This window comes from Electrophorus electricus, chromosome 18 (genome assembly GCF_041902795.1).
Source record: "Electrophorus electricus isolate QZ-2024a chromosome 18, ASM4190279v1, whole genome shotgun sequence".
Taxonomy (NCBI): Eukaryota; Metazoa; Chordata; class Actinopteri; order Gymnotiformes; family Gymnotidae; genus Electrophorus; species Electrophorus electricus.
This window is the reverse complement of record NC_137514.1, coordinates 12228669-12249840: the sequence shown is the minus strand read 5'-3', so window position 1 is coordinate 12249840 and position 21172 is coordinate 12228669. Positions and strand designations below refer to the sequence as shown.

The 21172-nt window shown below is 39.7% G+C and overlaps 1 protein-coding gene across 1 annotated transcript; it reads right to left on the bottom strand.

Moving 5' to 3' along the window:
- Nucleotides 1-554: 554 nt before the first annotated feature.
- On the bottom strand, nt 555-17728 carry col17a1a (collagen, type XVII, alpha 1a). Its single transcript, XM_081701593.1, has 53 exons — nt 17665-17728; nt 17264-17305; nt 16954-17121; nt 16123-16593; nt 15896-15943; nt 15601-15642; nt 15467-15514; nt 15146-15280; nt 14946-15041; nt 14386-14454; nt 13966-14040; nt 13295-13348; nt 13036-13200; nt 12661-12738; nt 12535-12573; nt 12264-12395; nt 11779-12027; nt 11550-11600; nt 11394-11420; nt 10704-10730; nt 10553-10615; nt 10273-10377; nt 9835-9897; nt 9558-9647; nt 9442-9477; nt 9285-9320; nt 9044-9106; nt 8617-8652; nt 8454-8525; nt 8284-8310; nt 8071-8106; nt 7925-7960; nt 7709-7792; nt 7535-7570; nt 7302-7385; nt 7133-7201; nt 6991-7041; nt 6799-6861; nt 6650-6700; nt 6284-6316; nt 5863-5943; nt 5711-5758; nt 5462-5581; nt 4004-4108; nt 3622-3741; nt 3387-3482; nt 2817-2960; nt 2396-2527; nt 1940-2143; nt 1501-1788; nt 1187-1264; nt 962-1033; nt 555-815 (listed from the first exon to the last, which is right to left on the bottom strand). The coding sequence occupies exons 1-53, from the start codon at nt 17726-17728 to the stop codon at nt 763-765; spliced, it is 4755 nt and encodes a 1584-aa protein (XP_081557719.1). The 3' UTR covers nt 555-762.
- Between the last annotated feature and the right edge of the window lie 3444 nt (nt 17729-21172).

The window sequence follows — 21172 nt, the reverse complement described above, 5'->3', positions numbered from 1 at the left end:
TTAAATGACCATCAAAAAAGTACAGTTAGAATTGAAGGGACATATTTAAAATAGCAAGTTTCCATATCACAGTAATATTACAAAGTTTTCTCAGAAGATGCACAGGTTTCTTTTTTGAAAAAGTGGGTAGTTATAAAATGCAATTTAGTCTACAAGACACTCAGATGTGGTTGATGCCCTCAAAAGACAAGGGCTTCAACCACATTTTACTCAATTTAGCTCTAATCTGTAATTTATTACCATCACAGCTACTAGTAAAAAAGCTACTAATAAAAACAGTTTTTAAGAAAACAAGTATAAAAACATTTTGACAAACGCAAACAAAAAAGGTCATCACACATTCTAAATCCAAAACTACAAACATGCAATTAATTAGCTTAGCATGGAGCTAGTAAAGATTTGCTCAAAATGCTCATTGCTTTGGCTGAAAGGCTGGACAGTAAAAAGAAAACAACTATATATTGACTACAGTGTATATTCATTGTAAAACTCAGGAAGTGATCCTAAATATAACTATATATACTTATCAAATTAATGTTTAATATATACATTGTCAGTTTAACCACTTCAAAGCTGCAGGTACATCATAGAGTGCTAGTTCACATTAAGGAGTTGCTGTAATTGTGTGTCTTCTATTGTTATTTTTCCATAGGTATACCATATTTAACATTTTTTCTGAAATTGTTCATTAAAAAAGTTTGTTGAGGAAAAAAACTACAAATTCCTCTTATTTTTGAGAACAGCCATCCATTTCCTGTCTGCCTAAACACCTATGTTTCTTCTCTTTCTTCTGTGACTTATGTAGGCAGCCTCACCTGAAAATGGTAAGCAAAGAATTCTTATTTTGTAGAAAAACGATACATCCAAAAAAAAATTAATCTAAAACATCATCTCTTCACCATGCACCACAGTGTACTTCCAGCTTGCCTCATCAAGGTCAAGTCAGCAATTCAGAAAATACCTTTTTCTCCTCTTAATCCATCATTCCCAGGCAGTCCTGGTAGACCAGGGGTGCCATGCTCTCCTCTGATTCCTAAATTTGACCCAGTGGGTCAGGTACAGTGATAGAAGTTGTAATGTATTTTAAAGCAGCATTTGTATGGTAGATGGGTATCTGACAATTCTGTTGGTCTAAAAAGTTGTTCTGTGTCTGTATGCAAAGTGATCAAGTGCTTTCATTTCATACCTCTTGGTCCTCTGGGACCAGGATATCCCATCTCACCCTTCTGCCCAGGTCTGCCTGGTGCTCCAGCAATGCCATGGTCTTTGGAGACAAATTATACAACTATGTTGATTAGGTTGTAGAAAAAACTGCAGTCTCATGTACTTGAAAGACTGCAATCTGTGTAGTGATTGTATAGATGTATGTGGATAACAAAAATCATCCAGTTATAAAGAGAGGAAACCACAGAAAAGAACTAATAAATCTGACAGATGATAACACGTCAATAACATCAGTTCAAATCTTGCGGAAACCAATAATGGGTCAGTTGTCCCTACCTCTAATAAGGCTCATGATCTCAGTCATGTTGCCATAGGAACTATATGAACGGATGGCTCCAGGAGGTCCTGGTGGTCCTGGAGGGCCAGGTGGACCCTGAATAACTTCGGATTGGGAATGGCGAGCGTCTTTATCATCTGCATCCCACATCAACAAACCGTGAGCTGAAAATACATCAGTGTGTTTTAGAATCGCACTTAAGCACTCTCCACTCTCTAAACCTGTTTCTCTTGATGGGTTGAGGTGATGGAGATTAAATGGCAAACAGGAAATGTCAGAAAGATGTACTGAAAGTTTTTACGAAAATCACTGCTTGACTTCATAGTGCCTTTGTAATCAAGATCAGTTGATAGGACAAAAAAAGGAACTATCAATCTGTCAATCCTTTCTGTCTGAACCAGGTTAGGTTTCCTCAATAGGACATGTTTAGTAACCTACATCTTATGTAGTTCACCACTTCTGCTGCAATGCTTCCATAGTTCAAAGTGTCTGTTGGTGGATATTTGCTCTTTGTACTGTTCTGGGAGAATGCATGGATATATTCTGGGACTCCATGCCTGCCCTTGTATTCACTAGAACCAGGACGAGCTGGGGAACCTTGGAGAGTGAGAGTTCCTAAGATAGAATCAGCTACTCTGGAACCTGGAAGACATCATTACAAATTACATGGCTACATCAGGAATGTGTTGTTTTGCAAGCCTGACTGACCAGCATTAATCACTTCTGTTCTAGTGGAAAAGTTGTCCAACTTTGTAATTTAAGATTAACAATAGCAAAGTTTAATGTCTGTACCAACAGAGGCACTTGAAAAAGGACCAATTTTTAACTTTCTGATCATGATCAACTGACAACTGTGTGGTCAGAAGATATATTCCTTTACACACTTTTACTCACTCTTAAGATATTCTTGCAGTTCAGCACGAATAGGCTCCTGTTGAGTGTTCTCGGCATATGACACAAGCCCCCTCGTGATCCCAGGAGGCCCCTGGGGTCCAGGAGGTCCAGGTGGTCCTCTGAAACCAGCATCTATAGATACAGAGGAATAGTTAACTCCAAGAACACCCACTGCCTGAAGAGAGGTCAAGTCTAATGCCAGACTGCCCTTGACTGACAGTGGTGATACCTAGTCAAATATACTTTAAAACAGTACTGATGCAGAAAATTAGATGCATTTTATTGTTGTATCACTAACAAGGACTGTAAATGCTAAAATGTACCTTAAACTATTCACTGTCAGTATCAAAGGGAAGCTCAGTTGAAAATGTTATGTACTGCAATGCTTAATATTTGTCAGAAGACCCAGAACACTGCTTACTCTCCAGGTATTTCTGAATGTCTTCAAGGCCATATGTGCCAGTGTAAGGAACTGGGCCAGGTGGTCCAGGAGGCCCTGGGAAACCCGGAGAACCAGGGGGGCCTCGGGGACCTGATGGTCCAACAAGACCTCTATACTCTGAGTCTATAAATAACAACAACATCTTGTTAAAGTGCAGTCATTTTCATTTCTTTATAAAATTTACACATGGTCTCCATCACATTGCCCTCTCAGGGGCCTGTGTCACATCGCCCTCTCCTTTGGTGAATGCATCTGAGTGTTTCACATATCCTATGTGTCCTTAGAATGGTTACACCCACACCCCTGACTAGGAGTTAGAACTGGGTCCATGGGTCCACTCTCACAATACCATCCCTCTTCTGACATTATTCATAGAGAAGGCAAAGGTCAGTGACCATATCCAGCCTCAGAACAAAGACTTCCAGATGATATGTGTCCTCTGATCACCAGACCAAAGAGCCACCTCACTGGCACAACAATCAGAACACACATTTACCCCCCTGAGTGACATCTCTATTACTGTTTAAGAATCAGATATGGCTTTCTTACTTTGTAGAAGAAGAGAAAGATCTCCATAAATTGGTCCAGGCAGTCCTGGAGGACCAGGTGGTCCAGGGGGTCCAACTTGCCTAAGTATACCCTGCTCTGAATACAGGCATGAAAAAGGTACTTCTCGTGTGGTACAATGTTTACGGGTTCATTATGATGTTTATCGCACTCAATACAATATTACAGTATTAATATTTAAATTGCATTTCAGTCAAGACCCTAATTCAGAATTTACCATTCATGAGATTGAGGACTCTTCCAGCTACTTCCTGAGTGTTAAATCCATAGCCTCCTGGAATACCTGGAGGACCAGGTGGACCTGGGGGACCGACTAAGTACAGCCTCACCTCCTCTCCTGCATCAGCACAGAGAAGATCATTATAAGTAGTGAAACAACTGACAAAACACTACTCAGGAATGAAGTCTATGGGTGTTTCTTAATATGGTATCACATAAGAAACCTAAAAAATAATACACACTAAATAATACATAAAATGTAATATATTTTCAAATTTATCAGCTATCAAAATCAAGTCACAAAATCTCTGCTGCTTAAGATAGCAGATATAACCATTTTGTTCTGTCTTTAATTTACGAAAGTAACTCTAAAGACTCACTTTGTATGTAATTGATAACACGCTTAGCCAAGTCATCATCCGAGACACTTCCAGGAGGTCCAGGAGGTCCAGGAGGACCAATGAAGTATTCTTTAACACCGTCACCTTCATGAAACAACCCAGAGCAACATCAATACATGACAACTTGAGCACTTTAATTCCAGTCAGAGTCTAACTCAAAATTCCTTATCCAGACTGTTGAAGTATAAGACTACCCCAGTAGAGTCTACAACTCTTTGGTCCAGCAATGAAACACAGGCTCCTTTTTTATACCAAAACTGTTCATATTTTCTTTTTAAGATTGGCCCATGATGAAGATATACAATATCAGTCAAAGGTTTGGACAGACCAACTTGTTTGACTACTTTCTACATTTTAGAAAAACACTGAAGGTATCAAAACAATGAATCAACACATATGTGATTATGGTGTGTTAAAAAGATATTCAGATATTGATTGTTTTAGATATTAGTAGCCATGCTTTACTTTCATGATAGTATAAATTATATGTGAATCGTGAAAATGAAAGAAGCTACAGGAAAGATGCTACAGCCAAATACCTACAAAGGGTGAAGCAAGTCCTGAGAAGTCAGCTGAATGGGAAGAACAAGATCCAGGCTATCAACACCTATGCTCTGCCAGTCATCAGATGCTGGCATATTAAGCTGGCCTAAGGAGAAGATAGAAGCCACTGACATCAAGACAATGGAGTGCACAGAGGGTTTTATCCCAAATCCAGCACTTTGAGACTGTACACAAAGCGGAAAGGGGGGGCCGAGGACTAGTGAGCGTCAGATCAACTATCCAGGATGAAATAACCAAGATCCAGGAGTACACTAGAAAGATCTCCCCAAGTGATGAAGTGCTTAGTGAATATAAGAGAGAGCAGAAAACTGAAGAAGATGTGAAAAAGGTGGAGCAGGAACCATCATGAGAGGATAAATCTCTTCATGGTATGTACCACTGACAAATAGTGGAAGTGGCTGATATGGAGAAATCCTACAAATGGTTGGAAAAGGCTGGATTGAAAGACAGCATGGAGGCATTAATTATGGCAGCACAGGAACAAGCTCTGAATACAAGATCAATAGATGCTGGGATCTACCACCCCAGGCAGGACCCCAGATGCAGACTGTGCAGAGATGCCTCTGGGTTCAAAGTGGGATACACCCCTGAAGGTGGTGGATAATGACCAAGCAGACTGACAAAATCACTAAGCAACCAGACATTGTAGTGATGGACAAACAGCAGAAGAGGGCTGTAGTGATAGATGTAACAGTCCCAAGTGATAGCAACATCAGGAACAAGGAACGCAAAAAGCTCGAGAAATACCAAGGGCTGAAAGAAGAGCTAGAAAAAATGTGAAAGGTGACAGTAACAGTGGTCCAAAAATTCACTGGTATTGTATATACAGATAATGTTCCCTTGGCTTTTGAGCATGTAGGAACGAGCATTCACTTTGGAGGAAGTCAGAGAGCTGCTGAGCAACAGCTGGTGAACCAGAGCTGTCGCCCGGAAGTCCTGGTGGTCCTGGAGGTCCAGGTGGTCCTGGAGGTCCACGTGAGCTTATGCCTCCACCTTATCAGAGAGGCACAGGAGAGATTTAATATTTACTGCATGACACAGGAATATGTTAGATTAACTACAGTGGGTTGAACAGTAAGGAGAAATCATAAGAATTAATCAAGCACAGTATTTTCTATTTACCATATGAATATCCTGGGATGCCAGGAGCCCCTGGAACACCAGCATCACCTTCAGAGCATAAATTACAAAATTCATAATTAATTTGTAAACAGAAAACATGAGACAGATAAAGTAATATGTAACTTTCTCATATGATGTGTCCTTTTTCATACCTTTGGGGCCTGGTGGGCCTTCAGGGCCTTGTGGTCCTGGAGGTCCTTGTGGCCCTTCAGGACCTGGGCTCCCTGCTGGGCCTTGAGGTCCTGGTTGTACTGGTTTAAAAGATGAAAATGCACTAGCTACCTAAGATGCTAATTTAGGCACTCGCTAATATGCTAGCTAAGATACTACTTTAGGCACTAGCTAATATGCTAGCTAAGATACTGCTTTAGAAGGAAGAAAATCTTTGCAGTGTACCTCCACATTTTGATTGTGTGCAGTAAAATTATCAGTGATAAATAGCCGCCTGTATAATTCAAATCCAGCTAAAGAGTTTAATTTGATTTACTTTGCCCCAGTAGTAATTTAAATGTTTACTAGTTAATGTAACTCAGTGCCATGCAGATATAACAGAGATATAAATATATCTCTTACCAGCTCCAGGTAATCCTGGATGACCTGGTGCTCCTACAGGATAAAAAAAAAGAAAAATAAATGAATAAGTCATAAATGTAAAAAAACAAAAAAACAATTAGCTTAATTAAAGTTTTAAAGTGTTACTCAAAAAAAGACTAACCTTGGAAACCTTGATGAAAGTGAGAAAGAGATAATTACATAATAATTACACTCTCCATAATTATTAGGGAGACAGAAATTTCAAAGATAAATTGTCTATTTTCTTAGACTCAAACAAGGCTTTGTCCTGCTTGAGAAACTTACATGATTGATGTGTCTTAAATTTGAACAGCTAAATTACTAAATACATAAGGAAAGGATGTTAAGTTGTAAAGAAAATCATACCTTGAGGCCCAGGAGGTCCAGGAGGTCCAGGAGGCCCAGCAAAGAAGGTTTCTGTTAAAGAAATATTTAAAAGCAACACACTGAGAATATAATATGAACAGAGAAAATCTGAAAATCATGCCAGTGTTATGCATTTGAACATCACCTACCTGAGGTGGGTACAAAGCTTCCTGGTTCACCTTTCTCACCAGGTGGACCAGGCTTACCAACACCTGGACAGCAAAAAAAGACATGTAAAAAAAACATTTAGGATAATGTCATTCACTACACCTTTAACAGTACTGTTTATTTTCTTCGGTTTGAGAACATAGCACTGCTAAGTCAATATGTAGCCAATGTACCTGGCTCTCCAGGTGGGCCAGGGGGTCCTGGTGGGCCCATTTTGCCTTCACCTGTAAAAACAAATCAAACTTCATTACTGCAGTGCTGCTCAGTGAAGCTAAAATACTATCAAGTTGTTAAGGTAACAAAAGTTCAATTTACCAGGAATCCCCTGGTCTCCAGGGGGTCCAGGAGGTCCAGGAGGTCCAGGAAGACCAGGAACAGGTTGCCCTGTTAGGTGAATTTGAAATGAGTGAGTTTCCACAGATGTTTTTTAAAATAAGGCTATGTCTAGCAGATCTATAGTCTGTTATTTAAAAAAATGCCTTACTCTCATACTTGGTTGGTTCAACAGTTTTCACAGAGATGCCAGGCTCACCATCATCACCCTTGACACCCTTATCTCCCTTTGGCCCTGCAAAAAGAATTCTCATGAGAATGCAAATAAAATCCCTAAAATATTCATTCAGAAACCATATTAATATAAAATCTGATAGTAAATCCTATAATCTTTAAGCAATCCTTGATAGGGGCTGATTTCCTAAATGGATAAAAATGTGATACCTGGTTGTCCAGGAAGACCAGCAGGGCCAATGGGACCTAAGAAGAGGCAAAAAAAATATCAATTACTGACACAATTATTATACTTGAATTTTTATGCTTGTCATTATGCATAATTTCATCACATAATAAGATTTGCACATTTATGTTAGTCAGATGGTCACCTCCAACCCCTACCTGACAGTCCAGGAGGTCCAGCAGGTCCAGGGGGTCCAGAAGCTCCAGGTGGTCCAGGTATAGCTACAGTGTTGGAGGCAGAGCCTGTTAGGGAAAGAAAAAGGAAACAATTGTTTTAGTACCATCACATTCAATTAGTAGATCAGGAAATCAATCCCAATTTAAGCCTTAACAAAGTCTAAACTGGAGGACAGTGCCTTTTAGAGAGCTGCTCACCTGCACTGATAACTCTTCCAGGTTCACCGGGCTCACCTCAAAGATAGCAAAAAATATATAATGACCATTTTACAACTTTCCACTTGTTTATAAAGGAATTTACTAACAAAAAATCTTAAGGGACATTGAAGGTTCAGGGATATTACCTTTAGCTCCGGGCTGACCCGGTGTTCCTGGCAAACCTAGGAGCAGGAAACAAAATCAATCAGACCCTTGGAACCCTTAGAGATGCACTATGATGTACTATAACTGTACAAATGATCTCTCAGTTACATTTTTGTAGATTAGTTCAATATTTGTGGTTAGTAAACTTTAATCACTTGATGTAACGTCTGATGGATTAATAAAGGAGAACATACCTGGAGGTCCTTGAAGTCCAGGTGTTCCTGAAAATAGTCACATGTATAATTAAACAATGACTCATAATGATCATTAGTATTGTAAGTAAATCACTATTTTGAACAAATCTCCACAAATTGATGCACATATATTGAATTTTTACTTTCTTTGCTTGAATTAATATAAGTACCTGGCACTCCAGCATCTCCTGGAGGTCCAGATGGCCCACGTGGACCAGGTAATCCAACCGATCCCTGGTCACCTTAAATTTTTATGTAAGCACAGTTCATATTGGGAATTCAGGTTCAGTCAAGAAGTAAATATACAGGAAAGTTTTCATGCATTTTACACACCTCGTGGTCCCTTTTCACCATCTGGACCAGGGGCACCTGGAAAATTGTCGAAATATGATGATAATGATAATGGTAATGTTTAAAGCAGTAGGACTGTGTAGGTATAAGTATAGTATCTTGTAGGTGTAGAAATATGATAGTGATAATGCATAAAGGAGTTGTGTTTTGGAAGTGCATACACGAGTTTCAAAGATTCTTCAAAATAGACTCAATATCTGGATGAATGGTTAGAAGCATATAGTGTTGTTCTTAAAGGAGCTAAAGAAAGCAAAATCACATTTTCCTTGCCAGTTCACATCTACTTCTCTTATCATTGTGTCTACCAGATTATCACGTGTGCAATCATCTTTACAATTCCCTTCAGAGCTCCACCCCACTCCAGCCTACACCCTTCCCTGCCCCTCTGGGTATGTCCCTCACCACCTACCTGCCGATCCTTTAGATCCCTTCTCTCCTGGCGGACCTGCAGGTCCTGACTGACCTGGTTCTCCTGTGAACACATTGATGGTAGAGCTTTGACTACTGAAGAACGATGACAAATCCAGCATGCACATTGTTTGTGGACAAAGCAACATATAAGTAATACTAAACCACGACAGCATGATCTTTTTTCCTCTTGTCAGACTGATTTTATTCTCAGTGATTTGGTTGAAGTTTTAATCACCTACCGGTCACTCCACGGGGTCCTTTCTCGCCTTGATCACCTATTGTAGGAAATATGACTTTTGAATGTACAGCTACAATACAGCTAGCTTTAACTACAAAAACAGTTATGGAATATAATTCATTTAAAAAATATTTGTAGGATGTTTCTCAAGTTTTGACCTTTAGCTCCAGGTGGGCCTGCCAGTCCTCTCTCCCCTGTGAAAAAAGGAATGAAAATGTTTGAGATAAACCTATATTGTTAAACAAATCTCTGCATTTTAAAACCTTCTATTTACCCTTTGTTCCAGGATCACCACCATCTCCACGGAAACCCTGAGGACCAGGAGCTCCTGGAAGACCTGTGTTCCCTGGGGCACCAGCCTCTCCTGACATGGACACATTGTACATTACAGTTTTTTTGGAAGAAAATAATTTCTTTAATCCAGTGCTTGATGTGTCTGTCAATTGTGGAGTCAGAGCCACATCGAATTTCACCATCAAAATACCTCCTGGGTATTAAATAGTGTGATTTCTGCATATTTTCAAACATCTCCTCAGGTATAATGGCTGTACCTCTGGGGCCGGCAGGGCCAGGTGGTCCAACAGGTCCAGGTGCCCCAGGATCTCCAGTGGACCCTAAGAAACAAGAATGAATGAAAAATGACAAAATGCTGCTATAGGCTGAAAGACAGCATCAGATATTTAATGTACCTGAGATGCTGGGAGAATAGCAACAACAGTGGAATCTCATAATAAACAAGGCTGAGATGTTTTAGAGGGTTTGCTAGCAGTGGAGACACTGGCCAATTGAACTATACTCCTAAACCCAGTTCAGCTAAGAAAGGTATTTTGACTACAACTTTACATAACATAGTAACTGGTTAGTCTCAATTTATAGGTTTGGCCTAGGTATAAGAGCACCAAAATGTCATATCCTTTGAGGATTTTTACATGCTGGTCAACTTCTTTGAGTCTCAAGAAATCCAGACTGCTAACTTTGACTGCTCCTACCTTTGTCTCCTTTCTCTCCGGGTCCAGGAGGGCCCGGTTCTCCTCGGGGGCCTGTCGGCCCTTCACGGCCCCTCTGTCCAGGTGGACCATCATGTCCTGGCTCACCTGGTTTCAATCACACACCCATGTCTGTTTTTATACTGAACAACGCTAAAGCCATTGTTTCACCTGTTGTTGCATGATTTGCTGATAATCAATGTTCTTCCCGGGACTCCAAACCCAGTAGCTCAACAAGAACTGCAGAGGTTAAATGAGTAAAAGTGTGCTTCTTGGACCTCACCAGCACTTCCTTTAGGTCCTCTTGGGCCTTCTTGTCCTGGATGGCCAGGTGGACCAGGAGGTCCTGGTAGAGAGACATTCAGAGCATTAAGGTCAATCTCTGACAAATCTCCTGACTGTTAACAAAACAGGAAAGAAGATTTTCTTCTTACCAGGCACTCCAGGAAACCCTGCATCACCTGAAAATGAAGTTGAAAAAAAACAAACATTTGTACGTTCAAATGTAACCATGGTGAGATTAATCAGAAATGTAGCCCTCCCAGTGCTAGTGACCAATGATAGTTTAATAAACCTACACCGAGTTGCCACTTTATTAGGTACACCTATCTAGTTGCATGTCGCACCTTCTTTGGCCTTCAGAACAGCAATATTCACCTGGCCATGGAGTCTGTAACTGGATGCAGCGTGCCAGAATGTTGTTCTGTACAGGAATGTCAGGACAGTATATTTGCTGCACATTAGAGGACCGTACACAGTCTGGTTGCAGAAAGCCCTTTCTGCCTCACACCAAGGATGCTTAACATGGTTCTGATCCAGCAATTGTATAGCATACAGACATCACCAGCATGTACTGTTAATACCAAATAGGATTTGCTGCTGTTCTTTTATATTGCTTGTGACAAATTCTGATCCTTCTATCATAATATAAAAGGAGCCTAGCTCCATCTGAACAGGCAACTTTTCTCAGCTCCTCAAAGGTCCAGCTTGAGACCACTAACAATAACTCTAACCCAATCATTAATATCTGGTAGTTATTTTTCCTTTTTTTTGAAGGTCGGTTAGTGTACATACTAAACTGGCAACTCTGTGTACATGGACTATGGTTGTTTGACTTTATCTACCTTTAACTCCAGGAAGTCCCTGGTCACCTAACAACAAAAGACGGAAGGAAACAGTTGAGTGACACTGACTGATTATTTCCTACTACCTTCAGATGGGTTCTAACCATGGTCCTGACTTTGAAATCGAGAGTGTTATGAACATGTAGAGATATTCACCCTTGGGTCCAGGCTCTCCTCTTTCTCCCTTTACTGAAGAAGCCAATGTAGCTACAGGGATAATGGAAGGATAGATGAAATGATGGAAGGATAGACAAAATAATGGAAGGATAGACGAAATGATAAATGTCAAAGGAGATGGGAAGCTTGCTGGCTTTGGAATTATGCAAAGAAGCAAATGAATGAATGAATGAACATATAAACGCCAAACGTTTATGGGTTTGAGCACCTCTGACACTCTCCGACTGTAGTTCTGACTGTACGAGTTGTTTTATGGTCCGCTGCAGTGCTGCAGGGTCTGGCTGGCCCGGCTCGGAGCCCAGGTTTATGGCATTGTCCGTACGTGTGACTGAGACATCCAGAGGGTCCACTATGTTTATTGACGAGGATGACAGGCGGCTGGTGTGGGCAGAGGCCGAGCTGGCCGCCCCACCTTCCAGCTTAGTCACGCGAGCCTTCAAGCTCCTCACCTCCTCCGCTGTTACCACACACACAGACACATGCACACAAATGCAGTGAATACTTGGAGATGTTTACTTTCAAGCTACGATTATTTCATTTGGGATGGTTTCTCAAAAGACTGCATTGTGAACGACACCCAAATTTCATTAGCTAACTCAAAGCTAGCTAACGGCAATTCCAAATGACCTCATCAGCTTTCTAGCACTAATTTTGCAGAAATTAATTTTGTTGAGCAGTGCTAAACCGTCTCACCCAGAGTGATGAGTCCAAAGAGGAGACCCAGAAGAGAGAGCAGCAGGAGGAGCAATCCCAGCAGCCACTTCCACCACGTACAGCAAGAGCAGAAACCCAGTCCAGCACTCCCGGACTCATCTTTACGAATCTCTGTAACGGATGCTAATTATTATGTAACATGAGTTTGACACCCAACATAGTCACAGTAAACACTTTTCGCCTTCCTAATAGAATTAAAATGTGATCAATATTTTAGTGTGCTTTAACATGTTCTCTACAAAATAAGTACCTGCATATGTGGCCTTGTCTTTGGTTGAAGCTTTTTCACCTTGAAAGTAGAAATTAAGTCATTCTGGGAAACCGGCAACTGATGGAATTTGCTATGGAATAAATGTAACCAAATCTCTGAGCTGACCAGCTGACGCTGTGGTCGTTTCTCTGGTTCTGGAGATCATCTTTTTCTCTCGCTTCAGTGAGTCCTCAGAAAACGAGCCTGTTATGATGGGAAAAAAATTCAGCATCAATAATCACACCAGAAAACAAATACAGGCTAACCTGGCAGAAGTCAGCTAGCATGATTCAAATGAATCACGCGAACTGATTTACACTAGTATTTATGCATTTTAGTACTTTTGGCCATAGTGTTATTAAAGTTATTATAAACAATGTAAATGTAAAACAATGATGATACAGTATTAATCACATTTTGACTCTAGTTAAAACTATAAAATACATTAGATCTGCATAATTCATTTAGGTTTAATTATTATTAGTGAACATCGCCCCTTACTCAGTCCATTCGCGGATGTGGTGGAGGTGAACTGTTTGCCCGAGTTTTTAGACATGACGAGCCTCTCGCTCTCTTTCTTCGCTGGAGTGTTCTCTTTCTCGAGCAGCATGAATTTGTAGTCTTTAGCGAACACATCATCAGCAGGACCAGGGCTGCTGGGCACGCCTACAAAACGACAAAGGGAATGAAGCTGAAGTGAGATGATGGTTTAATTTCAGCTGGTTTATGTTTTGAATAAATGTTGTGCTTCTTCTTTCACCAGCAGTTATGGTGGATATACCAGGGCCCACAATGTTCTTCTGCACCCCATAAACTGCAAAAAAAGGAACGAATACACACACACACACACACACACACACGAAAGAAACAGTTCATCTGCACTTCATAAAAAACATCACTATTATGCAAATTCATCAAAACCACGCTTACACTTTGCCATTTATACACTAAACTAAATCTTAACATATCTAAACCTTTTTATAATCCATGAAAACACCACAGCCCACAGCCAACCCCTGTACATATCATCACGTTCATTAAAATGTCAAGAACAAACACACATAATGGTTTTTCCATTCCCATAACCATGTCATCTATGGCTTCAAAACTGACGATGGGTGCAAATAAGTGACATTAACATTTATATAACTCTGGTCTAAAACAGTTTCCCAGTCCTGGACCTGGAGTGACCCGCCTACATGTCTCGACTCTACAGCTAAATGATGACGCCTTTGTGGGTTTACGTTAGCTGTGTGACGGTAGACACAACACGATGAAGTGCAGTGCTGGACTCCTCCAGGACCAGGTTTGGGAAACACTGCTTTTTGAGTAACCTTCATTAACTAGCACCTTGCTCAGATGAAGAATGGCCTGCCTACATGTCTACACCCATGACCTCTGAGTGTAATGACTGCTGGGATTCTCTCTCACCTGTACCAGCGCTCAGTCCATGGGCAATGAGGGCAGCACCTCCACTGGTTGCTAGGTTATTCTGCATGCCATACACTAGAATTGCCAGGCCACAAAACAAAATAACTTTAGAAGTGAAATGAATTGTCCATTGCTTTTTGCTTCTTTTTGGTGTACTTTAATTTAAAAACAAGATTTATTATAAAGCATTAAATCTATACCATGGCTAAAATAAAATACCTTAAATTGAAGTCTCAGGGCTTATTGTGTAACTCTTGATGTAAAAAAAAAGGTCTTTCACGCTTTCTTGTTTCAGCTTTCTGTTGTCATGTAGTTTTAAGGACAGCTAATATCATTGAATGCAAAGCTATAAGGTAAGTGTACAAAGGTGTCCTGTGGTGGTGAGTGATTGGTATTAGAAGAGTTAGTTCTGAGAGAGACCTGCACTGCCAGCAGAAAGACCACTGCCCATGGAGGAGGAGCCCAGGCTCAAGTTATTCTGAAGACCCACTACAAGGAGCAATACACACAGAGCACCAATCAGAAGATCAACATGAACACATGAACAACATGAGCACCACACACACACACAAACATAGTTGTAATAAACTAAAATTAAAAAATGAAAGCCTAAAAAAATAAACATCATGACAACCTCTCAAGAGCCATCTAAAAAAACTCATACTGCTGGATCAAAAATTAGTATTTAAACAAAAAAATACATTCTAAAATTTAAATAGTACTATATTTTGAATTAAAACCACCTGAAACTGAACCGAATTTCACAGGATAATAATGTAAAATAAAACCACATTTCAAACAAAATTATTGTATTGTATTGTATTGTAACACAAGTCAAAGTACAACATAAACACTAAACACAAATTATTATGAACACCTACATGAACAATGGACACCTCAGTACTCTTTCTCTTTCTCTCATGCATACACCTCACACACTCTCTCACTCTTTTTCATGCGTACACACCTCACACACATACCATTGTGCTGTAGTGTAGAGGTGGGGCTGAGGTTGCTGGGATTGGTGTAATAGCCATATCCACGATACGCACAGTCCACAATAGTGCTGTCATAACCTACTAGATAAGAAAGAAAGAAAGAAACAAACAAACAAATAAACAAGGGTGGACACCAACCAATCGCGATGAGCGTGCGTTTGAAGGGTGTATGTACGTGTCACCTGAGTGGCTCTCGAGGTGTGTGTCCACGCTGGCTTTTTTAGGGATGGGCAGAGTATTAGTGGGAGAACGGGGCGGACTGCTGCTACTAGAGCGACTGCCCTTCAGTAGTTTCTTCACATCATCTAACTCAGTCCCTAAATACACACACACACACACACACACACACACACACACACACACACACACACACACACACACACACACACACACAATATCACTCAGTGCTTAATTCAACGTTGTCCCTCTTTACTGAAAACACATAGACAATGTTTTACAAAGAGCTGAGTATTATCGAGTCAATTGGAAGGCTCTTTACTGACATCTAGTGGACGGAGAGGCACTCTGCAGTCTGGCTCTAATCTCACTCTCTGGAAAAACAAAATGACAATAATCGTCTTTAGCTCCTGCAATTATATCACAAGCATTGGGGCGATACTACAGGAGTTTTATGTACCTCTTGTTTGGGTGCGCCCCCTGGTGGCTGCACTTGCAGCTGCTAAAATGAAAATGGGAGAACAAAAGGTTCAGTTTACACAGGACAAATACACTTAGGTTATTTTTGTTTGTTTAAATCAATATGTTCATATTGTTTTAATTTTATTTATCAACAGTATCAAACAATTATCTTATCTACTTATTGTCATTATTTATATATTAAATGTATTAAATTATTATTAATTAGAAAGAATGATTTAATCTGTTCACTGATTGATGATATAATCTTTAAACTGATATGGAAATATAGTTACCATACTCCTTCCTGGTGTATTCAGGTGAGGAATTGCCACTGGAGCTAGCTAATTTTGAAAAAAAATGTGACATAGAAATATTACAGTTACATAAACATTAAAAATTTTGTGCACACACTTCAGTATTGTTATTTCTTACTCATTATCTTCTACTACCATTGCGATACTTCCATTATGACAGGTTCAGGACAGAGGGAAGAAGTTAAAGGTCTTGACCTCCCACTCACCCTCATATCGTTCAGAGCGCAGAGTCAGGCTGCTCTTCCTCTCAGCGGGGCGTGGAGAGTAGCTAGCAGATGAGGAGGCACCCTTCATCGCACCTCCTGAGGAAGAGGCGCCGTACTTGGTCACCGTGACCGAACTGGACGCACCGGCCGACATGGCCAGCGATGAGGCCCCGCCCCCGGGCGTTGCTGTGGAAACGGACGATGAGCTCGCCAACTCGCCAGAAGAGCTGGACGCAAACTGGGAAGAGGAGTGTGACCCAAAGGCACGTGAGGATCCTCCTGCTGCCCCTGACGAACCCCTGACCGGGACGACGGGGATGGAGGTGGTGGTGCTGGAATCTCTGGCTGAAGGCTCCGAACCCCTGGCAGCTCCACCTGGGGTGGCTGTGCGAGAGAATGCCCCAGAAGCACTGGATGATGTGACAGGTGTGTTGCTGCTGGCTGCACTGGTTGAGCCTCCTACTGAAGAGGCTGGAGGAAGAAATAACAGAAAAATCAAACATAATTGTTCCATTTCACAGTGGAATAATTAAGATTGCAACTATAAAGGTGACATGATGTCCTTAAAGGGATGAAATGCTATTTTAATTAGCTTGTTAATGAAGCAATAGGCATATACAAAGCTATTACAAAGTAGACAAAGTAATATTGAGCTGTTATTTTTAGTTCATAATACGCACAAACCATTTAAGGTGAAATAAAGAAATAATACAAATTGAAAATATTAATTTATCATTGTTTGAAGCTGTTTTGAATTTTCAAATGGAATTAAGACAACACTAGCCTATGCTATCAATAAACACATTTCATTACAGAACATGATGTACTCACAGGATATGACATAACTACTGCTGATGCTTCCTCCTGTACTGCTCTGGTTAAGGACTTTCTTCTCCACCAGCACTGCACCTCCTGAAGCAGATCCAGTCCCAGAACCAGAGCTGGAACTTGAATTTGAGGTGAGCACACGCTGGGTGCTCACTGAACTACTGCTGCCCTCTGGTGGAGAGACAGACATTAGCACATGTAATGGTACCACGGGTAGCATACTTTAAAGTTGTTTTCTTGATAATTTTCTATTTTTTTTTTAAATCACTATCAAAAATTATAGGTTTAGATTAAAATAATAATCCAAACTCACTTGGTGGAAGGGACGTTAATCTAGTTGTTGTGGTTACTGTCTCTATAATTGGAAGAAATTAGAAGACAAAAAAAATTATGTTGCATTTTACCATGACCACTACGTGTCTTACACAAAATACAAACAGCAATTAAAATGCAAACAAACAAATGATCCAGCAACTTGCAAGCTTGCTGTATTCTCTGTGCAGCAAACTATAATTGCTGAATGATCTTTTTTTTGTAAATAAAAAGGCTTTCTGTGTACACCCCCCTCAAAAAAGTAAGCTGTTTTTGAACTGTTTTAGTTTAACTGTTTTATTTCACTGTATATTATATAGTCTGGTGGTTCTTATTAGGATAAAAAAAAATTAGGATAAAAAATGTGCTGTATTAACTTTCTGAGCATTCATTTTCACATACCTTTCCCTGAAGTACTTGATCGCCCCTCTGTGTTCACAGTCCTGGTTGTGATTAAATTGTCCATTCCATGTTAACTGTTTGAAAATAAAATTAACAAACTAGCACAGAATTTACACAGCTGCAGTGTCAGTGAAGACATTAAAATTAGCTTGACTAAACCACTAAAATTGACCAAAAGCACTCTAATCAATATAGATCACAGATACAAAAACAACATTCATCACCAGAAAACAAAAAAGGGTATTTTTTTTTCCACCAAATAACCACACATCAGTTACATTTAGGACCTTGGGAAAAGTTTTAAAAAGTTGTCTCTAATTATGGTTCTACCTGTAACTACAACGTAAGCCATGGGATACTATGGAGTTCTTTTTGGATCGTTAATTAGATATAATCACAATTAGATATATATATAATGTATATAATGTATATTACATATAATCACAAATTGGGGGTGGGGGGCGTGTATCAGGAGGCACAGCAGGTGGAATATCCACCACATCACACAGAAATATAAAATACCAAATAATTAGACAAACCAAAAAATTGGCTGCCATCGACGGCACACTTTCCATCATCATATTTTATGCATACTTACCAAACTCTATCCTTCAGACCTTAGTGCTACCTGCAGCTGTTCAGTAAAAATCAATGCCTAACACACCCTATGAAGGGATTTTAACTATGGCATCAAGCATTAATGCATCTGGACTCCACAGGTTTCAACATGACTGCTCTCCTTAAGGCAGCAGACACTTATACTGTTACCCCATATGAGACAGATTCTGTACATTTTATGAGCATTTCTTGATGGCTTTTAATATCTTAATGTCTAAGCACTGCTCATAAGTACTTAAGTTCATACTTTATCCGGTCAATCAAATGAAATTAAAACTTTCACTACACCTACTTTAACATAACCAAACCAAACCAAACTATTGTTTGGTGACAAGAAGGAATATTTTTTTCTATGTTCATAATTGTGATTAAAAGACTTTTACCCAGCCCACATCAAAATTGTAAAAGACATTTAAAAGAACATTTCAACCATTGTTTTTTAAAACCTTTACATTAATTTGTTTCACAAATCATTGAAGTAACTGAGGGATTATACATTTATTAAGCATTATAAACACATTATAAAACCAGTATAACCAATCACACAGTTTAATTATAGAAATAAGATAATCCAATTGCCCTGTTTTTTTTCTCTCTTTAATAAGAATGCAATTAATGCAAAGCTAGAAACATGGCATAAACATGGTGAAATAATGCATTAAACAGCGGGTGAATAGCACCTGAGCATGTAGATCCATGAGCATCAAACATATACATAGTACATGCATGTGGATCCACACAGCACACACACTACTGATCACCTCACCAAAAACCTGAACCTGCCAAATCTATCATTCGAACAACAGCTAATTCAACTTCCCATTAAATGAGTACAGTATGCTGTGATGGTATCTACTGTATAAGATATGTGAGGGAAATGCGAGAAGAGCCCTGATTGGTCAAGAACAGACCAGTTTCAGATGCACCACCATTTAAAAACAAACCTGGGGACCTCGTGGTATGCATTTTCACTATTCAACAAAAGAATGAGTTGATAGAGCCATTCATCTAATCTTTTCCTTTCTGTTTTTTTCCTTAGTGGGCACTCTTCCAAAACCATACTTGTCAAGACATAAATATTCTTAGCACAGATTTCACAGCACACTTCTAGATATTACAACCCTGATTCACAGTTAAGTGTATAAGTGAGTGTCTGATGTGTGTGTGTGTGTGTGTGTGTGTGTGTGTGTGTGGTTCTGTCCCAAGGCTAGTTATTATGATGTTCCACAGGCTTTCAGTGTTGTGGTTTACCTAATATTTTAACTCATGTCATTACAGTAAAACGGTGATGAGCATCTCTTGGCCACAAATGATGGAAATAATAGGCCTAATTACTGCATGATATCCTGTGATTAAACTGCACTGGGCTGATCTTCTACCTTCATTAGGTTTTGATTGTCAAGTTTTACATGCAGACATGCAGACAGAAAATCAGATAATGGATGTCACAGTAGATCCCCCTTGCTTTGATATTATAATAGAATCCATAATTCAGAGGAAACCTTTACTTAACCAAGCATTCATAATACATAAAGAAATAACTCTCATGATGATGACGTTTTACCAGCAAAAGATCCCTGCTAAGAGAGCTGACAGAACACACTAATACTAGTTCATGGACAGCGTACCGACAAGTAAACAACAACGGTACCAGCAGCAGTTAAGTAGCTGCAACAATACATCTACATGAACTGATTATCTGTCCTCTAGTCTTCCAATACTTGTTATGCAACTGCACCACGCTCGGCTATGCCTGTGTTAGATCTTCTAAACTAGCTGCACGACCAAAACCCAGTGCATTTGAACTTGAAAGCATACTTTTGTAAAAGGTAAAACGAAACCTAGCATTAGTATTATTTAATCGATAGGTTGTCTACGCACGCACGCATGTGGTACACTGTTAAACTGCTTACAGATACTGCAATAATCATCGTTAAATAAATGTTTAATTCTCACCTGTTCTCCCTCTGTGGAGAAATTGGTTATGCTTTCTTCTTGTGTACCGCGCTATTTGAGTTTCAGGTGCCACAAAACTGAATATATTTAAGGCCAGGTCACAGTCAAGTGACTAATCCACGGGCGGGTATGCGTGTGCGGTGGGGACTTATACAAGGCCTGATGTATATCAGCTGCTCTGACTCAGTTTCTACGTACAAGTTTTAACTCGCTGCCTGTGATGGACACTTTGTTAGGCGAGAAAAAAAAACAAAAAACCTCGAGGCAGTTTGATTTTAAACAGAGACATAAGATAAAAACGCAATACTCCAGGTAGGAATTATGCGCAAAGATAAACTGAAGTAATATGACTGTATCTATCATAACCCAGCCTTTTCAAAGTGCTTTGTATTTGAATATTTTGATCTTCTGCATATATCTTTCATAAATGTAAATATAATTTAGGATTGGATGAAACAAAAATGTTGTTGTGGAATTTCCCCCAGTTTCTATAAAGGAAACCTTCTAAAATGCTTTTTATGCTAATAATACCAAGTTGCTGTAATTTATTGGCCGGGCTTGTGGGAAATGATTTTATTGTAAGCTGTATCGTGTAAGCTGTATCGCGAACTCCTTCCAAATTCCTCATAAAGCCTCTAAAGTGCTTTTTCTGGTAATATCAACACTTACAATCACCAGAAAGGTATTTGAGGTTAGAGGTGGATTTCATCAAACAAACAACACCGTGCTGAAATGCACCTGCGTGTGTCGTATGTACAATGTGCCATTAATGGCAAATGAGAATTAAAGCTACAATCTAGATAGACTTGCCCAACTTAATGTAAAAGCAATATGGTAAAAATGGGGCAAGTTATGACTAGTTGTTATATGAAAATATACGAAAGAAATGTTCATCTGAGTGCATGATTGATGGTAAGTATGTGTGTGTGAGAGA

Bases quoted from the DNA above. Each gene is read 5' to 3' on its own strand.
- col17a1a (XM_081701593.1), bottom strand. From the start codon at position 17,728: ATGGACAATTTAATCACAACCAGGACTGTGAACACAGAGGGGCGATCA. The intron at 7,961-8,070 runs GTAATATCCCTG...GCTATCTTTGAG, and splicing joins GGGTCAGCCCGGAGCTAAAG to GTGAGCCCGGTGAACCTGGA. The intron at 7,571-7,708 runs GTAGGGGTTGGA...GCCTCTTCTTAG, and splicing joins TGGACCTCCTGGACTGTCAG to GTCCCATTGGCCCTGCTGGT.